This window comes from Alexandromys fortis, unplaced genomic scaffold, assembly GCF_014885135.2.
Source record: "Alexandromys fortis isolate MF-2015 unplaced genomic scaffold, M_Fortis_MF-2015_v1.1 scaffold_104, whole genome shotgun sequence".
Classification (NCBI taxonomy): Eukaryota; Metazoa; Chordata; class Mammalia; order Rodentia; family Cricetidae; genus Alexandromys; species Alexandromys fortis.
Genome location: NW_026068000.1, coordinates 5386408 through 5406446, shown reverse-complemented (window position 1 = coordinate 5406446; position 20039 = coordinate 5386408). Strand labels below are relative to the sequence as shown.

General features: G+C 46.8%; 1 protein-coding gene across 2 annotated transcripts in view; it reads left to right on the top strand.

Annotated features, from left to right (window-relative positions):
* The first annotated feature begins 1023 nt into the window (after nt 1-1023).
* Nucleotides 1024-20039, top strand: part of Ttc39c (tetratricopeptide repeat domain 39C) — an 89756-nt gene continuing 70740 nt past the window's right edge. Inside the window, exon 1 of one of the 2 annotated variants that reach the window (XM_050160711.1) lies at nt 1024-1691. In XM_050160711.1, coding sequence (XP_050016668.1) covers nt 1528-1691 — 164 coding nt within the window. In that variant the 5' untranslated portion in view covers nt 1024-1527. The remainder of the gene's footprint in view (nt 1692-20039) is intronic. The other variant, XM_050160710.1, reaches the window with a different exon arrangement.

Genomic DNA, 20039 nt, shown 5'->3' with positions numbered 1-20039 from the left:
TAATTTCAGCTATTGTCAAGAATTAGTTAGCCAGGCATGTTATTTTAAATTGTAATCCCAGCAGGCCAGAGGCTGAGGCAGGAGGATTGCAGGGAGTCTGGGCTACAGAGTAAAACTCTGCCTCAAACAACGAATTAGCTTGATTTTTACAACAGCGATACAGAATAGCTAGACTTGAGGCATGGGCCTGTCGTCCTAGCTAGCTGGGAGGCCAGGAATTCCAGGTCACCCTGACCAGCATCGTGAGTCCTATAAGAAAGGAGAAAGAGAAGCCTACCAGCTGAGAGATGACAGCTACTGGCGCTACTCTTAAATTTTATGGATGAAAATGAGAGGAGTTAGTCTTGTAAGGAATCCTACAGAGAACAGTGCGACTAACGCATGCCGCGAGTTTGTGTGATAATTTGTCTAAGCTCACTATAGCGTTGGATGTTATATTTGGGGCAATGTCTAGATCCGGGTATGAATGGATTTAATGTGTAAAGCCATTCAGCAGGGAAGTTTCTTCTAATTGAAGTGAATGAGCTCTAAGGCAGGAAGACAGTCCATTTGACACAATCTTCCTTGTAACAGTACTGTTTAACTGCTAAAGTAAAGATAACATTTTGAAAACCCATAAACTGATTTCATTTTTGTGTCTAAATGGTGCGCACAGGCCCCAGCAGCTCACCATCAGAAGTGAGACTGCGACTCTGGTTAAATTATCACCTTTGGCATTTTGCTGACATTTGCTTACATAAAAACCACAGCTTTTTTTTTTTTTTTTCGTTTCACTGACAGGCAAGTCAAGATGCTAGGAGAACACACTTTAATAACTTACTTCTTAATACTTTTAAATATTTAGCTATGTGGCAAAGGGACCCTCGTCTCTCCTTGGCGCTCATGTTGGTGGTGGGCCCTAGCAAGTGGTCCAGATGCTTGAGGCCACGCCCCCACCGCCCACCTGTTCGGGGATTGGCTGCTTTAGGCCTAGTGAGCGGCCCCGGTCGGGGCGAAGTTGGGGGTGTCTCCCAAGGGTTCTGACACTGAAGCCCAAGCCACCCGGGAGTCCTGCCGCGCTCTGTCGCAGAGGACCAGGCGTTCTCTGACCCCGAGTCAAGCTCCCCCGCCCTCCCAGTGCGTCCGAGGTCCACCCTATCCTGGGAGGATTGGGCCTTGGGGCCTCGCGTGGGTGTCAGCAGCCTGGACCCTGGGCCGGGGGCCGCTGGGGCTGGTTCCGGGGCCCGGAGGAGCTGCGGGAAGCGGAGGCGGCTCGGGAGACGCTGGATCGAAGCGGGCGCAGACACCCGAAACGGCTGGGGTGGCCGCGAGCCGGCTGCTGAGTAATCCTGGGCGGCGGGTGGGGGCGGCCGGGCGCCCACGTTCCCCGCGCTGCAGCCGGGCGGCGGCTCCGCCTCCGCGTCCCTCCCCGCCCCCTGCCGGCTGCTTTGCTCAGCTCCCGGCAGGTCGGAGCGGGGCTCGGGGAGCGCGGGCCGCTGCAGCCGCCTCCCGCACCTCGCCTCGGCCCGCGCGGAGCCTTGTGCGCCCATGGCCGGCTCGGAGCAGCAGCGGCCGCAGCGGAGGGACGAAATCGAGTCGGACGCGGCGGCGGCGGCGGCGCCCCTGCAGGACGCAGAGCTGGCCCTGGCTGGCATCAACATGCTGCTCAACAACGGCTTCAGGGAGTCGGATCAGCTTTTCAAACAATACAGGTGACACCACTCTTCCGACTCTCTGCCCCGGCTGCGCGCTCCGGGTGGTCACCTCGCGACCAGCGGCTGCTCTCTTCCCCGCTTCCCTTCGCTTCCCAAGGCTTTATCTGCAGCCTTTGCCCTGCGCCTTGGCCCCATCCTCCTCCCTACCCCATCCCCCGCTGCGTTGTCCCTTCCCTCCCAGACACCGCATTCTCTGCTCACTTTCTGCCCTCCTAGGAGTGCCCAGTGTTTCTTTGCTGCTTTTGAGCGGTGGCTCACCCACCATAGGTGGCTTAGGGAACTAATGCATCTGAGGCAGCAAGGAGCCTGACACTTGCAGGGTTGAAACTCTGGCTCGCCTGCTGCCTGGGCAGCCTTTTGTGACCCTAACACAGCCTGCTGCACCCTTGCCGGGTCCTTGTGTGACGCTTTGCTTTATGCCATTCCCGGAGCTTTTGTTATTTACAGACAATGTAGTGTAAGTGTCGCGCTGTGCAGGAACTTCAAAATTTCAGACCAAACTCTGCTCATCTATCCTTCTCTGCCTATCCTTCCAAAACCTCAGTCTTCGAAATGAGTTACTGATGTCTTTCAAGATTTATTAAGAATTTTCTCTGGTAAAAAGAAAGAGGATTTTTTTTCTTAAAATACGGAAGAATGGAAGGAGAAACACGTGTGTTCCGTTAATTTGTCTTTGAGGAATTCAACTCAAGAACTAAGGAAGCCTGGTACCTTTCTTACTGTTGTGGGATCCAGGTGTTCTGCTTCAGGAAGCAAGCTAGTTTGCCCGGTGAACGTGGGCCAGCAATCATATGCCTAGCAGCCGTCCTGAACATGTTTAAGGGCGTGTGCCTCATAGTTTCTTGACGCCGGTAGTGAAGGTTGAAATTAGCGAATCGCAGTCTAGTTGTGATGGAGAATTGAGTGTGTTAGCGAATGAGAAATGCCTAGGCTTCAAAGGCTGGCGGTTTTCACCGAGCCCAGCTACTGCTCTCCAAACAGCAAAGCAGGTATCTAGCAACTAGGAACTTTTCACTAGACCTGGTTTGCTTTATTGCTTTTGTTTGGAGACATAGTCTATGATTTGTAGCTTAGGCTAGCCTTGCTAGCCTCCTGTCTCAGCCTCCCCAAGTGCTAGGGTTTACAGACTTGAACCCCACATCTGGGCTCTACTGTACTTTTTTTTTTTTTTTTGATTTTTCGAGACAGGGTTTCTCCGTAGCGTTTTGGTTCCTGTCCTGGAACTAGCTCTTCTAGACCAGGCTGGCCTCGAACTCACAGAGATCCTCCTGCTTCTGTCTCCCGAGTGCTGAGATTAAAGGCATGTGCCACCACCTTCCGGCTTCTACTGTACTTTTAAGTGAGCTTCTTCTCACCCTTATGGGTCTGAAATGAAAACATTTTAACTTACTCAGAATGTATTATTTAAAGCACACACACACAGATACACATACTCACTTTGATTTAAGTTTGATTTAAGGTGTTTCATCAAAGGCTTTGATGGAGGATTTTTTAAAATGTTACTAATTCTGTCTTATCATTTGCTAGTAGGTTAGTTTTAATTTTTTCTTTTTAAACAGGGTTTCACCATGTAGCCTTGGCTAGTCTGGAACTCACTATATAGCCCAAGCAGAAGTGTTACTGTCACATTGAAAGCAGGACACTTTTTCTTTATTTAGTCCAGTGGTTCTCATCCTGTGGCTCATGACTCCTTTGGCAAACCTATTTCCAGAAATATTTACATTATGATTCATAACGGTAGCAATGAAATAACTTTATGGTGGGGTCACCACAGCATGGGGTGCTGCACTAGAAGGTCACAGCATTAGGAAGGTCGAGCACTGAGCAGGCTGCTGGAGTGTCAGCAGAGGACCACTGAGAGAGCTGCGGCTTGAACAGAACTTGTCTGTGCGGAAGGAGATGGGGAAATGTGTAGCTGGGAGCTGTCTACTGTGTTTTCCAATGGGAACTGGGAATAAGGAAGGAAAATATATTGTAATACCTATTTTTTTGCCAAGTACAAGTACCAACTGCATTCCCTCACCCATTTTCACTGTGAGTGTGGCAGTGAGGGACTGAGACTCTTGGCATCGATGGGGTCCATCAACATGGTTCTAAGTCAAGTCTTGGGTTTCACCGTTCTTCCTCCGTTGCAGTCTGCCAGGACGGGCCTTTCCCCCCCCCCCCACTATTGTTACAAAGCTTTAGTTGGGATGGAGGGGGAGAAGACAGAATGACAGCGTTATTCCATCAGCTTTCCCTTGTTCCATCTGCTGTGTCGGGATGCGGGAAGACCTTGTGTTTCTCCCACCTCCAACATGTGCTACGCCTCACCCATGTGCATGCGGGGAAGCACAGTTGCATAGAAGGGTGATCAGAAACAGGCATCCAGTGGCTGGGGCTCCAGTCTAGCCCTGCCCTGTTGTGGATGCTGACTTCTCAGTTTCTCCAAAACTGCTTCATTGCCTGTAAAATTAAGGTAGTGGTAACGGTGCCCACAGCACAGTGTGATTTGGCTGTTAAATGTAACAGGAAGAGAGTTGGGGACAGGGATGTAGCTCAGCCGATTGGGTTCTTGCCTACTGTGTGTGAAGCTTTGGTTTCTATTCCTAGGCTTCCACACCACTTGACCTGGGTGTGGTGGTGCATGCTTCGAATCCCAGCATTCTGGAGTAAAGACTGAGGATCAGGATGGGAAGTTAGAGGTTATCTTTGGCTACATAGTGAATGTGAGATCCTGAGATACGCGAGACCCAGTCTCAGACAGACAAACAAATGAAAAATAAGAATCAGGAGAACCGCATGCCATGGGTGCATGCAGCTGTAGCTAGCTGTCTTGGTATGCCATGTGCGCATGCAGCTGTAGCTAGCTGTCTTGGTACGCCATGTGCGCATGCAGCTGTAGCTAGCTGTCTTGGTATGCCATGTGCGCATGCAGCTGTAGCTAGCTGTCTTGGTACGCCATGTGCGCATGCAGCTGTAGCTAGCTGTCTTGGTATGCCATGTGCGCATGCAGCTGTAGCTAGCTGTCTTGGTACGCCATGTGCGCATGCAGCTGTAGCTAGCTGTCTTGGTATGCCATGTGCGCATGCAGCTGTAGCTAGCTGTCTTGGTACGCCATGTGCGCATGCAGCTGTAGCTAGCTGTCTTGGTATGCCATGTGTGCATGCAGCTGTAGCTAGCTGTCTTGGTACGCCATGTGCGCATGCAGCTGTAGCTAGCTGTCTTGGTATGCCATGTGTGCATGCAGCTGTAGCTAGCTGTCTTGGTACGCCATGCGTTCATGCAGTGAAAGCTGGTGATGTTGGTGCTTGCTGCTGTCACCACCATCTCAGCACAAGGCTGAATGCCTCCATTTATGCAGATAGCTTTCAAATATACGTTTTAAATTACATCTGATTTATTTATTTATTCATTGTTCGTGTGTGTGTGTATACATTATGTGGGACCAGGGGATCAAACTGAGATCCTCAGGCTTGGTGGCCAGCACCTTTACCACCTGAGCCATCTTAACTGTTCCTAGCTCTCCTATGTCATGCTCACCTCATATACCACATTTGACAGACATATGATACTTTAGGAAACTTTTCCTCCATTGTCCTGCTAGAAACTCAACATGGACTTCATGACCAGTGTTTGAGTGTCACTTCTAGCTCAGCATGTCCACAGAGGAGTGGGAGCCAGGAGTCAGATAATTCAGGTGAAAAACCTGGTGACTAGCAGGGACCCAGCAAGTATCTCTCCACATGTCCCAGAACAAAACAGGACTGTGAACCTCTAAGCCCCTCCCTGTATGTCCTATGGCTATCTCTAGCTTCCTGAGGCCTCCATACATCCTCTGGCTAATTCAACTAGTAAACTGGCTCTGTACCCCTCCCCCGATCCAAGGTTAATTTTATTAATACAGTCTTGGAGTTTGACAACACAATCAAGTATCCTACAACACCTAGCTATTTTATTGTCTTCTAACAGTGAACTACTCCCCTTTAGATGAACAAAGAAACACTGTCTATCTAGCATTAAAGTAACTTTTTTGTTTGTTTAAGTAAGAAGGCTGTTTTCTCATGCCCCATTAAGGAGAGGAGCTTCATCAATAGGTACCACATGAGCCATGGTCCCTAGTAGAAACTGCTGACAACGAAAGCCCTTCTGGATTGTGTAGCGCAGATGTTCTTCCATGGGGATGAGAAATATCTGCACAGTAGAGACCTTCTTCTGAGATGTCAACAAGACCTTGTAGCTGCTGCCCCTACACAAATAGCAGAGGCCGTGCCCTAATGAGCTGCCTGGGATGGGCGCTCTGCCTCTGTCAGGCACTTGGAGATGTTTCCACAGAGACCAGGACAAATTTGTGCTGTGTGTGAATGTGGCTCATGTCTCTCTGGTGTATTGAAGTTAAAGGCCTGACGATTGAAGAGATGGAGCCTTTAGGAGGTGGTTAAAGCCTGGGTGCTATTGGAAGAGGGAGCCTTTAGAAGGTGGTTAAAGCCTGGGCGCTATTGAAAGGGGGAACCTTTAGGAGATAGTTAAAACCTGGGCTCTATTGGTAGGGGGAGCCTTTAGGAGGTTGGACCTAGTTGGAGGTTCTTAGATCACTGGGGGCTTGAGGTTATTTCTCACAGCACCTTCTGACAGTTCTTGAGAAGTCTGTCACAAAAGGAATAAACCTGGCCCTACCTGTGCTCTTTCATGTCGTGTGTCCCATGACATGTGATTCTTTACTCCTATGTAAGCTACCTTCATGTACCATTGGCTGCCCCTTACCATGGTGTCAATTGATAATGGGCTGTGACCCCCATACCACTGATCTTAAAAAGAATTTCTATGTAAGTACTTGGGTCAAGTCTTTTGTTGTAGTAAGGAAAAGCTGCTGGCCAGTGCCTCAGGACTGCTCTGCTTTGAGCCCGAGGCCATGTGATCCTCCTGTTCCCAGAGCTAGGTGCTCTTATGCGATGGTCCGCACACTGAACTGCTGTTGGCTTGTGTGACCCACACTCAGACCTTGGGGCTGATGTTAAACTTGGTGAGGTTCATGTTGCTGTACATGGACCTCAGCAGAGAGGCTTGGAAACACACTCACAGGTCACTGGGCGAGCCCAGCCAGAGGGCATTTCGCAGAGGAAATGCTGCCTGAGCTTCATGCGGAGATGGGGAAGGCGAGAAGAAGGATGTGAGAGATGATGCGGTTTAAGCTGGGTCCGGGAGAGGAGTCGGTGGAAACCCAGGTAGTGCAGACATGGAGGGTCAAAGCTGCAGTGTGCTCCGCAGCCTAGCAGCGGACGCCTGGATGGTTTCTCTGTTGTGTTCTCTCTCCTCCAGTTGGTGCAGGCTGCCAGTGAGTTGGCTTTTTCTTAGGGCTGTTTTGCTGTTAGGTAGCGAGTCGCTGTTCCAGAGACAGTTGTGTGTTTGTGCTATCATGACCCTCATTAACTTCTTGGGGTTCTTCCATCCTGATGTCACAAGGTCCTTTTCTTGTTATGTCTTGAAGGTTTTTAATCAGAGGGCTGGTAGGAGATGGGCAGACTTGAAGCTCTGAGGATGACCTGAGACATGTGGAATTCCAGTGAGCTTTGTAATTTCTGTTTCCATAGAAATTACCTGACACAGCCTCCTCCCTCCCCTAATGGCTGCCATTACACCCCCTGCTTTCTCTCAGGGTCTTATGTAGCCCAGGCTAACTTCAAACTCGCTGTGTAACAGAGAACAAGACTGAACTTGTGATCTATCCCTCGACCTCCTGAGTGATGAGGTGATAGACATGCTTCCCCCATGTCGAGTTTGTGTCATGCTGGGGATCAAATTCAAGATTACATGCATGCTAGGTATGCATCCTACCAACTGAGCTACGTCCCACCCATCTCTTGGCATCTTTTTCTGACATTTGAAGGTCTTATTCTGACAGTATTGCTACCAGTTTCTGGCTGTGGATATTACTGGAATAATTAAGAAATATGCTGAGAATGTATAGAATTCTCTGTTCAGTCCCAAGATGACAAATTACAGTATATATTGGCTATTAAACATGTACCAGTGATAAATGTGCACAAATAAGTAACGATTTGATAGAGAAAAAATATATAGGTAAAATTATTAATGCTGTTTTTCTTTTCCATTTTAAGTTATAAAATGCCAAGAAGCATTAAAGGTAAAAGAGAAAAATTTGTGCTAAATAATGTTTGTGTATGTGCGCATGTGTATAATAATATACAGATCCTAAATTGATCAGCACAGCTATAGCATGTGTTATGGAGGCATGTAGTGTATGTCTGTATTTTGAGAACATGTTGACTGTGGAACCAGGATTATTGCAGCTGAGGTGGTTTGATATCATTCAGGGGTAGAAACGTACGACCTACCAGCCAATTCTGGCCTACTGGCTGTCTTTGCCAATAAAGCTTTATTGGGACACAGCCACTCTCATTTGATCACCTCTGGCTTGTGCATTACAATGTCAGCAATAGATAGTTGTGACAGAAACCATAAAGCTAGCCCAGGTACAAACCATGGACATTCTTGGAAAAATTCAAGGTAAGGATGTCAGGCTGGTAGGGCCAGCATCTTCCCTGCTCCACGCCATGCCAGATCACTGAAAGGTGGAAGCTGAGAGGATTCCTGGGTAGCTCAGCTCTGTTGCTAGAGTATGTGGATAAATCCTTAGGTGCAGAAATTCAAGAAAAATAGAGGATTGAGGGCAAAAATGGTTTAAGGGACTGATAGAAAAGCTAGTTAGTTTATCTGTTGATTCTTCTGTCTTTCCCAGCTCAGTGGTGGCTGTCAAGGCTCATCTTGATTTCCTTCTACCTGTTGGAATTCTTGGAAAGGTCCTGATGAAATAATTCCTTCAGATTCATTTAGCTGAAGTGGGATTCTTTTAAAAAATACAATTGCTCGTAGAATAATGGCTGGGCTTAGAAGAAATTAATAGCACCCCCTCAAAAATACCCACTCCCTAAAACCTTGCGTTGTGACATGGGTACACACACACACACACACACACACATTTGTACAGATCAAAGTTAAGAGTGCCCCTCCAGAAAGTCTCTGCTCAGTCACTTCCACTGTGTTGACAGCGCCCTCAGTTGGAGGGCTTTCTTCCTCCAAGCCAGCAAAGAAAAGCAGAATGAAGTTTTGATGCGGCTGAGAAAACAAGAGAGAAATAATACTGGACCACGGAGACTTTTCTATTTTTTGAAGAGTCATTTTACTTTTTAATTGAATGTATGTGAGTGGTGGGTATATGCACGTGTGAGTGCAGATGCCCACAGAAGCCAGCAGAGGGCATCAGTTACTGCAGAACTGGAGCTGTCCATAGTTAAACACTGCCTGACATAGATGCGGGGAACTAAACTTGATCTTCAGCACAAACAGTGCTTAAATACTGAGCCATCTCTCCTCTCCATCCTTCCTTCTAGTTATACGAAACCACTTGTAGATCTCAGTTTCTACCTTTCACACGCTGCTTGAGCTTTACATTTTACCATTTTCTCCCCTGATGTTTACTTAGCAACAGCAGTGAGGCTTTGAAGGGGCTAATGGAAAGGCCCCAAGGGAAAGAAAGTATTGAAGAAACACAGAAAGCCAATGGCTGTGGAGGCCAGATGCATCTACCCTTGATCTTAAAACTCTGTCTAGCGCTAATTCATAACTTTGAAAGGAGATGAGACAGGGGTGGGGCGGAACTGGTCTCCGCCTTACACTATTCTCTGTGGTTTCATTTTTTTTTTTTTTTTGTAGTTTCAGTTACAGTCAACCACAGTTTGAAAATGTTACATGGAATGTTCTAGAAATAAACAACTCACAAGTTTTTATTTCATTTCATTTTAGTTTTGGGGACAAGAGTCTCACTGTAGCCCAGGCTGACTTCAAACTCCTGCCTCAGCCTCCAGATTTTGGGGTTATGGTTGTGTGTCACCTCATCAGGCCAGTTCATAAATTTATAATAATTTATTATAATACAAACCAAACTTCATCGTCCATGAAATGTGTGAAGAAGAAAAATGGCATTCAGAAGGTTCAGTTCTGTCAGTGTTTCAGGCCTCCGCTGTGGATTGTGAAGATGAGGGGCTCCAGTACCCCTTCAGTTCTTACTGTGCTCCTAGAACCTAAATTCATGAATATGGTGCCTGTTTAGAATCAACACTGAATCAGCCTTTGTGTGTGAAACTGTGGGGGAAATGCTCCACTTTCTGACAGGAGGGATGAAGGCATAGTTTTGTATGGGATCATGCGTGAGGTTCCTGTTGAGATTTTACCCCGCACGTAATTGTGCTCTCGTGAGGAATCTTCGATTATATCCCTAGAACAGACCAGAGAAGCACAGTGTCAGGAAATGAACTGCTCAGCTCACCTCACAGCAAGTGTGCTGGAGCAGATCTGGTCCCAGAGTCCGTGAGTGACCACCGGACACCACCTCTGTTTTTCCATAAAAGTTCCAGAAGAGAATCCACGGAAGAGACCCGTTATTCTCTAGGCAGTATGCGAACCTCTTTCTGCCACCCAGAACTCCGCATCAAACCATCCAACTGGGGTGAGACGCCCTGTGACCCTCCATGGCTCGCTAGTTGGCATTACCCAGCATGTTGTGGACTTTCCCATGCCTTCTTGGCTTTATATATTTGTGTATGTCGAAGGTCAGAGGACATTTATCTGTTGGAATTGGTTCTCTCATTCCACTGTGTGGATCCCTGGGATTGAACTCGGGACGTCAGGCTTGGCAGCAGGCACCTCTACTTCCTGAGCCATCTCTGTGATCATGTCCTTCATCCTTCACTGTGTTACATTGAAAGGGTTTCCTATGCACACAGCTCTTGAGGTTGCTGGAGTTGGTGAGGCTTGGAAAATATTAAAAACACCTCCCCACCAAGCCATCTCATTCCCCAGCCAAGCCCCTGTGAACAGCAAGCCTGTTTTCTCAGCATCTTCCCGCTCCTCCCGAAGGTGTCTACAAACAGCCCAAGTTTGGTCTGTTGTGCTCAGTAGCTTCTTGTAAAGACCCTCTCTGAAGAGAGTTCGTTCATCGGGACCCAGACTCTCTGCAGGTGGCCCAACTGAGGCACAGAAAGGAGAGGCGAGACTGTGTCCTGTGTCTCCCATTACAGAAGGAGGCCAGCAGCCTCGGGAGCAGCCAGATTGTTCATTCATCCCAGTAACACTGTGCCTCTGCGCCACGCTAAGAACCACAGATGTGGGATGGAGAGATGGCTCAGCCGTGACAGGCTAGGCTCACAACCAAAAATGTAAGAGCACAGGCATTAAGATAAGAAGACATCTCTCACTCAAAAGTTGCCAGAGATTGTTGGATACATGTTTTTATCTTTTGAATAAATGACTAAATACCAGGAAACAGTGACAACCAGAGCAGGCCATCCAGGCAGCACAGAAGGTAAAATCAGTTGTACGGCACTCATGATCTGAGGTGACCCTGGAACCCATATCCGCTTGGAAGGAAAGGACCTACCCAACCCCACAAAGTTTTTCTCAGGTCTCTACAAACAGCGTGGTGCTCATGTTTTCTCCCTCTCTCCCTCCTTCTTCCTCTCTGTTCCCCTTCTTTCTCTCCCTCCCCCCCATACACACCCCAAAATTTTAAGTAAATAAAAGCAAGCCCCCTTTACTGGCTAAGGCACAGAGCCTTCGGTGCCCCAGTTGTGCCGTAGACATGCCTTCTGACCCATTTTGAAGTACTCCATAGCAGCTCTAAAATTTTGACTCTACCTTCCATAAATAGAGAGTGTAGCTACTAACTAGAATCTTCCATCAATTCTTTCCTCTTGGTGCAGCCCAGCCTGCCCTGGACTGAGCAGGGTTGGAGAGCCTCATGGAAAACAGCACCAGTGGGGTTGAGGGTCTGTCTCCCAGTCGGTGGGAGGAGCCATGAGTGTCACCTGCACCTGGCCCAGGTAGGGGACATGCTGAGGAGCAGAGTTCTTTCAGTGGGCTGTGCTGTGGCAAGGGCAGCCTCACTTGGGGGTTTTCTGGTGCTGTGACTCTTGATGGCATCACACCTGTGCCCTCTTCAAGTGGCAGACAATTCGTGATTCCCTCTTGGTGGTCTGAAAATGAGACTGGCAGATGAAATAGCCCATAGTATAAAGAAGTAAAACAAATTCATAATTCGAGCCCGCTTTCACCAAGAGAATATGTAGTTAGATGCTTTAGCCATAGTAGTGAACAAATGGGAGGTAGGATGAGAATCTTCTGCACACAGGCAGAGAAGGCAGGGCTGTGCACTTCAACAGAAAGGAAGTTGCGGCACACTTCCCTGTGCTAGGAGAAAAGGGGTGTGGCCCTAACAAGGAGAATCCAGGCTGGGCCAGGCTGCCTTCGTCCAGGAAGTGTCAACATAATTAAGTTCCCATTAAGAGCTTGGGATATGCTCTGACCCGGTGACTTGGCAGTTTGTTTCCTGAAACCCACTCCAGTCAATTCTACAGAAGCCTTTACTGGACATTCAGGGCTAGATGATGGAGTTCAAGGTTTGGCAGGGGAGATGGCCAACATCAGTATCTGAGTAAAGTTGGAGAGATGGTTAGGAGTGCACACTGCCCGTGTAGAGGACCAAGCTCGACTCCCAGAAGCAACGTTAGGTGACTCACAGCCACCAGGACTCCATCTTCAGGGGGCCCAACACCGCTTTGTGGCCTCTGTGGATAACTGCATTCATGTGCACACACCGACACACAGACACGTACACATGTACACGTGATTAAAAATCTTGTTAAAACTACTAATTCCAAATTTTCTTAACAACGAAATGGTGTAAATACTGAAGAGCTTGACAAAAAATTAAGTAAATAGAATAAGTTGTACTTGTTGCTATCCAGTATTTCATGTTTTCAGGAATTCATGGGATACTGAATACATTAAAAGGGAATTATAACATTCTGCTTAGATTCTAGCATGTGCTACAGATAAATTAGGTCAGCGATGCTTGTGGTGTGTGGCCACCCAAAGCCACCAGCAAAGTTAGGGGCAGATCTTGACAGAGCATGTCTGTGAAGGGTGCCGTGAATCCGCTGCTTTTCTGCACCCACAGCTGCTCCAGCCAGGGCTGAGCCAACCAGGGATTGAAAATACCTGAAGGAAAGAAATTCCAGAAATATCTAAAAAACAAAATTTAAATTTGCTATGCATCGGGTACTGTGCTGAGAAACAAATGGAGCGATGTCTTGACTCTCTAGAAGACGTTTTAGGACTATAGGTGATCTAGATGGCTCCTGGCTCTGGGAACAAGGCAGGTTACCTGTCAGTGCTGAGTGTCTGAACCATGAGGGCCTGGAACCAGTCTCGCTGACTACCAGGGACAGGCGAAGCTATTTCTATGTAAATAGAAGTAAATTAGAGCGGTTTTATATCTCCATAATTTTCAGAGATGCTAAAACATGGCAGTGTGGGACAGAGGGCCGAGCGCTCACACTGCAGGGTGGCTGGCATCCTGGGTCCTGTCCCACCGTGGGGATTATGTCAATTCCAACAGCCCCACAGGGCTTCAGAATAGGCTTCCTTATCTGTGAACACAGGTCTGCTTCCACTCACAGCCCCAGCTGGAGCCGAGGCTGTTTGAGCATGGTGGTGGATACAGTCGCTATCTGTGGCCACAGACACAACTTTCCTTGGAGGAACCCCCAGGTGGAGTCCCATAGTTACTGATCTGAAGCACCAGTTTTCCCTGGTTACACATGGAAGTATTGTCATCCGCAGTCCTCCTGTCCCTTTCTGTGTACACTCAGAGCCATCAAGGGCCCTTCCTTTTGTCTTACCCACTGCAGAACTCACCTTTGGGTCCCAGGCCTCTTCCGTGTGATTACCCAAGTCTTCCTAGCTGTGAACTGCAGGGTGTTGACCAATCTGTATCCTTTCCAGGAATCCAGTGAGCTTTTTATTATATCTACTATACAAATTAAAAACATGTTTTTAAAATTTTAAGGCCCACATCTTCAGAAACGAAGGCACATTTTTCTAAAGATTACATAGCCCAAAGGACCATTTTGTCATGGGGAAATAGGACAGGATCCTTGTGGGTGACTGTCCTTGTGTCTAGAGGCAACTGAGAGGGCCCCATACTACAGTGTGTCCTCTGCTTTCCCAGTGTGACAACAGCTGCGTGTTTGCCCACCGTGTTCCTGCAGGCGTCCTTGCTCATCAGCTTTTTTGGGGGGTGGAGCTTTTCTAGGAAAACCTGTTTCTTAGCTGTGACTCCACTCCCAGTGAGTGACAGCTTGCTGCTTGTCACACGGCTGTACTTTTCTGCCTCAGCTCTGGCCAGGTTCCCCTGGGCTTTGACTCGTGTGAATCATTCGCTGTAAGATAACCGTCATGGACACACATATTCACAGATTTTACCCTCTGGCCTCACCATTAGTGAGACTGTAGTGCAGTTCCAACATGATCTGGGAGTAACACACACATTTTGCATTCATGTTCAAGTTGAATTCACTGAATGATAGAGATTCCTTAAAAAAGCATTTGGATTAAAGTAAAATCTCGCTCTGTGGCCTCTTCAGGGTTGTTCCCCATAGGAAGAGTCACCATTAAAGGCTTGGGTGGCTTAATTTCCATCCCTCATTTTGAACAGGGAAATCTCTGTGATATCAAGAAAAGCACTTGGCAGCCCCCTGGCTTGCAGGCCCTGCTCTCTTCTGCTTGAGGCCAGCAGAGAGGCTGAGTTCACCAGGCGGTGTGGGTGGGCTAGGACCCTAGACTCCTGAGCCAGCCTGGAGACCCATACTGGTCGGCAGTAACTAAGATTCACAGCATAGTCTGTTTCACATTGGCTTAATTGCTCAGAAGACTGAGTGTTGTTTACATCCGAAATGCCATTCGCCTCAGCTGTCAACCGCGTATGCCATCCAAATGGTTTTCTTTCTGCTAGTTCTACACTGATGATTGACGACACCCTCATTAGCTTGAATTATGAAGATTACAGAGTGAGCTAGCAATCATCCCCTTAAAACAACACAGAAAAGTAAAGTGGTAAAATGAGAGAAGGGTTGTGGGGCCGTCATGGTCATCTCAAGTTGCTACTACGGAGATGTCACCTTAGAGGTTCTTTCTTGTTCTGGAAAAATTACCACTGATAAACTAACACGAAGGAAGGGACACGGGCCAGTTGCACAGTTCCTCTCATGCCCCGGCTCTAGACTGAATCTTTGAGAGGGCGGTGTGTTGTGGGAGTGTCATATATCAATCTGTTGATTTCGTTGGTTAAGCAATAAAGAAACTGCTTGGCTGGCCCTGATAGGTTAAAACATAGGTGGGAGGAGTAAACAGAATAGGATGCTGGGAGGAAGAGGAAGTGAGCTCAGACTCTGCTCTGCTCTCTGGAGCAGAGACGCCAGGCTCCGCTCTCCCAGGCAGCTCCAACCCAGGATGGACGTAGGCTAGAATCTTCCCGGTAAGAGCACCTTGGGGTGCTTACACACATTATTAGAAATGGGCTAGTCCAGGTGCGAGAGTTAGCCGAGAAGAGGCTGGATATAATGGGCAAGCAGTGTTTAAAAGAATACAGTTTGTGTGTTGTTATTTTGGGCATAAGCTAGCCAGGCGGCTGGGGTGCTGGGGACGCAGCCCCGCCGCTCCTATTTCAACAGCGGTGAAACAGGGAGCTCCCTCTGAATAGAAGAATTTTAGTTGTGAAAATTCAGCACAGAGCGCTCAAGGCCTAGGAAATTATGGTGGAGGGACCTTCAGAATAACGAAGTAAGCTCAAATTCATGACCCATGCTGGTGAAATGGTCTACAAGGAAAGTCTGAGTGAGGGACAGACACCTACAAAACTCAGACTTTCTCACAAGGAACTAATGTACCAAAATTTATCATGCTGTGTCTAGCTTCACTTTGGAGAGAGAGAGAGAGAGAGAGAGAGAGAGAGATCTTTCCAAAAGGTCTAAATGGGTTTCTAAAATGAATTAGTGTTTGGATTCCTCACATCAGCAGATGGATATTTTAACTATAAAAGCATTTTTACCATTTATAGTTACTGCCACACATAATAAACGAACCATTTTGTATTTTAAAGATTAAAAAATAATGAAAATACCTTGATCAGTTTTGTTGATTTTTAAAATTTTTAGTTTTATTTTACTATTTTGTTCATATGGGTGTTTTATCTGTCTGGATGTGTACCACATGCATGCCTGTGCCCGTGGAGGCCAGAGCGGCATCAGATCAACCTCGTGCTGCCGTAATGGATGGTTGTGAGCTATCACATGGTGCTTTCCATACCGCACAGGTCTTGGGGGAAAGCATCCCAAGCTCTGAGCCGCTGAGCCACGTCCCCAGCTCCAATCCCGTTACTCTCTGAACAGTTCTGAGATCGGTTGGAAGGCCTGCGGCTAGTTGACAAATGTGATTGGCTGTCACCTTTGCAGGCTACTCAGGAGTGCCACCTTTGTGCTCACAGCACAGAATAGACATGGCTGAGGCGCTCATCCTCTTACCTGTAGGTCTAAGGGAGAGAAGAAGCAGGAACCAATGCTAATGTATTTGAAGGGTGTTTGTACCTGTTAATGATATTAGGGAAAATAAATAATTGACTATTTAATCTCTAGCACTATTTTCAGAATGTAGCAGCAACTCTAAATGCCCACCAGTATGTAGCAATAATCGAATTCAAATCAGTAAAACTTGAGAGGACCTGAAAGTTGGGAGGCTTCTAGCCATGCAGTAGACTGCCGCTCTTCACTGGAACTGTCAGGGGGAGACAGAGAATGAGGGGCCGGTTAATAAACGCTCACTGTGGGCTGGGGAGATGGCTTGACTGGTGATCCACCGCCGTGCAAGCTTGAAGACCTCAGTGTGTTCCCTGGTAGCATCCATGTAAAAGGCTGGGCATGATGGTGCGTGCTTGCAATCCCGGGCCGGGAGGCAGAGAGACAGGAGGGTTCCTGCGGGTCAGCAGCCATCTGGGCCAGCTTAGTGAGTTCCAGTACTAGGGAAAGACTTTAAAAACAATTAAAAAGAAAAAGAAAGAAAAGAGGAGGCTGGCACCTGAGGAACAGCATCCAGTGTTAACCTCTGGCCTTCACACGCATTGTTGAAAGGAGTCCCCTTCCTTGCTGTGATCCCAGCAATTGTGATAAATTAGGATTAACTCCGGGCAGAGGCAGGTAGATCTCTGAGTTCAAGGCCAACCTGGTTTAGACAGTGAGTTCCATGACCCCCCCAACCCCAGTTAAAATGAAAGACTATCCTGTCCTCAGTTGAATAGTGTTGGCTTCCTTGTAGAACATTGTTTGGCCATATGCATTTATTTCTGGAATTTTCTTCTACCCCATGGTTTTGTGTGTCTGTCTTTACACTGCTGTTTATTACTATAGTTTGTAGGGGGTTTTAAGGTCAGGAAGTCTGTGACAGTCAGTTTTGTCCTTTAAAGATTATTCTTGACTGTTTGGAGTCTGAGATTCCATATTAATTTTAAGAATTTTTTTTTCAAAAATATATCATTGGTATTATAGCAGCAATTACGTTAAATTTCTAGGTTGCTCTGGGTGATACTGAGATCTTAGCAAAATGAAATCTTCTCCTCCCTGAATATGGGACCCCTCCATCTCCTCAGTCCCTGAATATGGGACCCCTCCATCTCCTCAGTCCCTGAATATGGGACCCCTCCATCCCCTCAGTCCCTGAATATGGGACACCTCCATCCCCTCATGCTGACTCCTTGAATTTCTCTCAGAAATGTTTCCTAGGTTGCCGTGTGCAATTTTTCACTTTGTTGGTTAAGTATTTTATTCTTTTTTGGTGCTAAAGTCAATGGGATTATTTTTAACATTTTAAGGTGTTTTTTATTGTCAGTATAAATAAATGCAACTGATTTTTATATTATTCATATCCTGCAATTTGTTAGATTTTTTTTATTAGTTCCATCAGTTTTGTGGAATGTTGGGGTTTTCTACACCTAAAATCTTGTCATCTGTGAAGAGCAGTAACTTCATCCTGTTCCAGTTTGAATGCCTTTCGTTTCTGCTTCTTGCCCTTTTGTCCTGACTCCTGCTCCAATGCTCTGTGGAATAGTAATGAAATCCCTAGTCTGCCGCTTAGCTTGGCCCACTTCTCAGTTGTTCACCATTGTGTGTAATGTTACCTGCAGCCTTAGGGTTTTGTGATTTTTCCTGAAAACACAGAATAATTATAATTTTCTCATTTGTTATGATAAATGGCATATTTTAAGCCTGTTTGCTTCTTTTTAGGATGTTACCGTGTTGATGAGTTTCAGTTGTCAGACACTGGATTGTTTAGAGAGCGGGTTAGCCTTGCACACCTGTGAGGGTTTATCTTGATTACATTAATTGTGTTTTGAAGACCTGCCCATCGTGGGAGACACCAATCCCTAGGCAGGAGTGCCTAGACTGTGTTAGAGTGGATCAAGTAGGTGAGGCCAGATGTGCCTGCATCCTTTTGTCCCTGCTCTTGAATCTGAGTGTGCTCTGACTGGTAGTCTCAAGTTTCTGATGCCTTTGGTTTTCCTGCAGTGATGAGCTGTAATCCAGAATTATGAGCCAAATAAACTTCTTTTCCTGTGGCTTTGTCTGAGTGTTTTGTCCCAGGAACAACAAAGAAAACCAGGACATGTGCAAGGCAAGGCTGTTATCTCTAACACAGTGCACACTGCCGACTGTTCTTGAGCTCTGCAGTCCTGACTTCTGCTCACTGTGCCCTCTGAACTTTCTTAATGGCTCCCCACTCTAGGTACTTAGTAATTTACGTGTATTTTAAACAGGGGTCCTATTGTGTGTGCCACACAGTCCCCAGTGATTTGGATGTATGGATTGTTTTTATGATAGAAAAACCTCCTGTGGGATTCGTAAGCGGTATGTAAGCTTTGCAGCTAAACGGTTTAATCAGTATAATTAGGTGAAAGTACAGACTGATATCTCTCAATTGTTTTAATCCTTACATTAATTAGTCATTCTACATACTGTTTATTGGCCATTTTAATATTTTGTTATTAACAATTTATAACTTGGACACTGGACTCGCTGAACTATGAACTCATGAAACTTGTAACAAATATAAAGTAGTATTCAAGTCAAATTGGCCCCAGGGCTGTTGTGAACTGGGAGCACTGGGAGATCAGGAAGGGACTTCTTCTTCTTCTTCTTCTTCTTCTTCTTCTTCTTCTTCTTCTTCTTCTTCTTCTTCTTCTTCTTCTTCTTCTTCTTCTTCTTCTTCTTCTTCTGTGTAGACAGATATGATAATTAGGCCAAGAAGGAAGACATTTAGTTCTTTTTTTTTCCTTCGGGCAACTTAGGATTTTTTGGTTTGTTTGTTGAGACTTTCCTGAATGTAGGTCATCAGCCTGGGGTCAATATGGTTCCAGCAATAAAAAACAGCCCCTCTGTTTAGTGTAACTGTGTCCCTGGAATAGGTTACATAAGCATGGGGGGGACAAAATTTATCCCTTACAATTCCAAACCTGGGGGCTGGAGAGCTGGCCCAGCAGGAGGAGTGCTCGCTGTCCCTGCAGAGGACCCACATAGCAACTCAGAGCTGGGCAAACTCCAGCTTCAGGGGGTCTAATGCCCTCTTCTGGCCTCCCTGGGCACTGCACTCAGGGGCACATCAACATCTTCCTGAAAAGCACACATACATGCACACTTAAAAAATCAAAATCTGGTTCTATAGAAATATATATATTTGTTTCAAAAATTAAAACTTCAACATTATTTTTAAGCTAAATATTTATTGACTATCTATTTGGGTCAAGATCATCTGGTAAGAAATATAAGTACATCAGACTCCTTCTCTGCCTTCAAAAACCCAAAAGAGCCACACAGTGTATACTTCAATCGAGTCACGTCACAAGAAAAGTAGTGAGCACATTAGGTAGCTTGGGCTGCCATAATGAGATGTCCAAGACTGGGTGGCTTTGAAAGCAGATTTATTACCCAATAGCCCTGGAGGCTCTTGGGGAGCCAGCATGGTTGGGATCTCCTGACAGCTCTCCTCCTTGGCCAACTTCTCGCCGAGCGCTTATGTGTTCTTTTCTCTGAGAACCAGTGTAAAACCCGAAATGGTCCTGTAGCTCCCGTGTCACTACAGGACCAGTTGAGCAAGCTGGGAACTAAGCTGAGACTTAAAAACACATAGACAAACACAGAGACAGAGACACACAGAGAGACAGGGATGGAGACATAGGTCACTCTTGATACAAGAATGCCAGTGCCCCTCTATTGTGCTCAGGGGCAGCTTCTATAGAAATCCTTAGCCGCGCCCAGCTCCTGGGTCTTTCAGCTGCAGACTCATCAGCCTGCCATCAGGGTCTCGTGCTCAGAGCAGCTGTAAAGCAAGGTCTTGTGCTCAGAGCAGCTGCAGGCAAAGAAAGTCAAGGGGCCAGGGATCTGTAGCCCCCAACACACCAGCGTG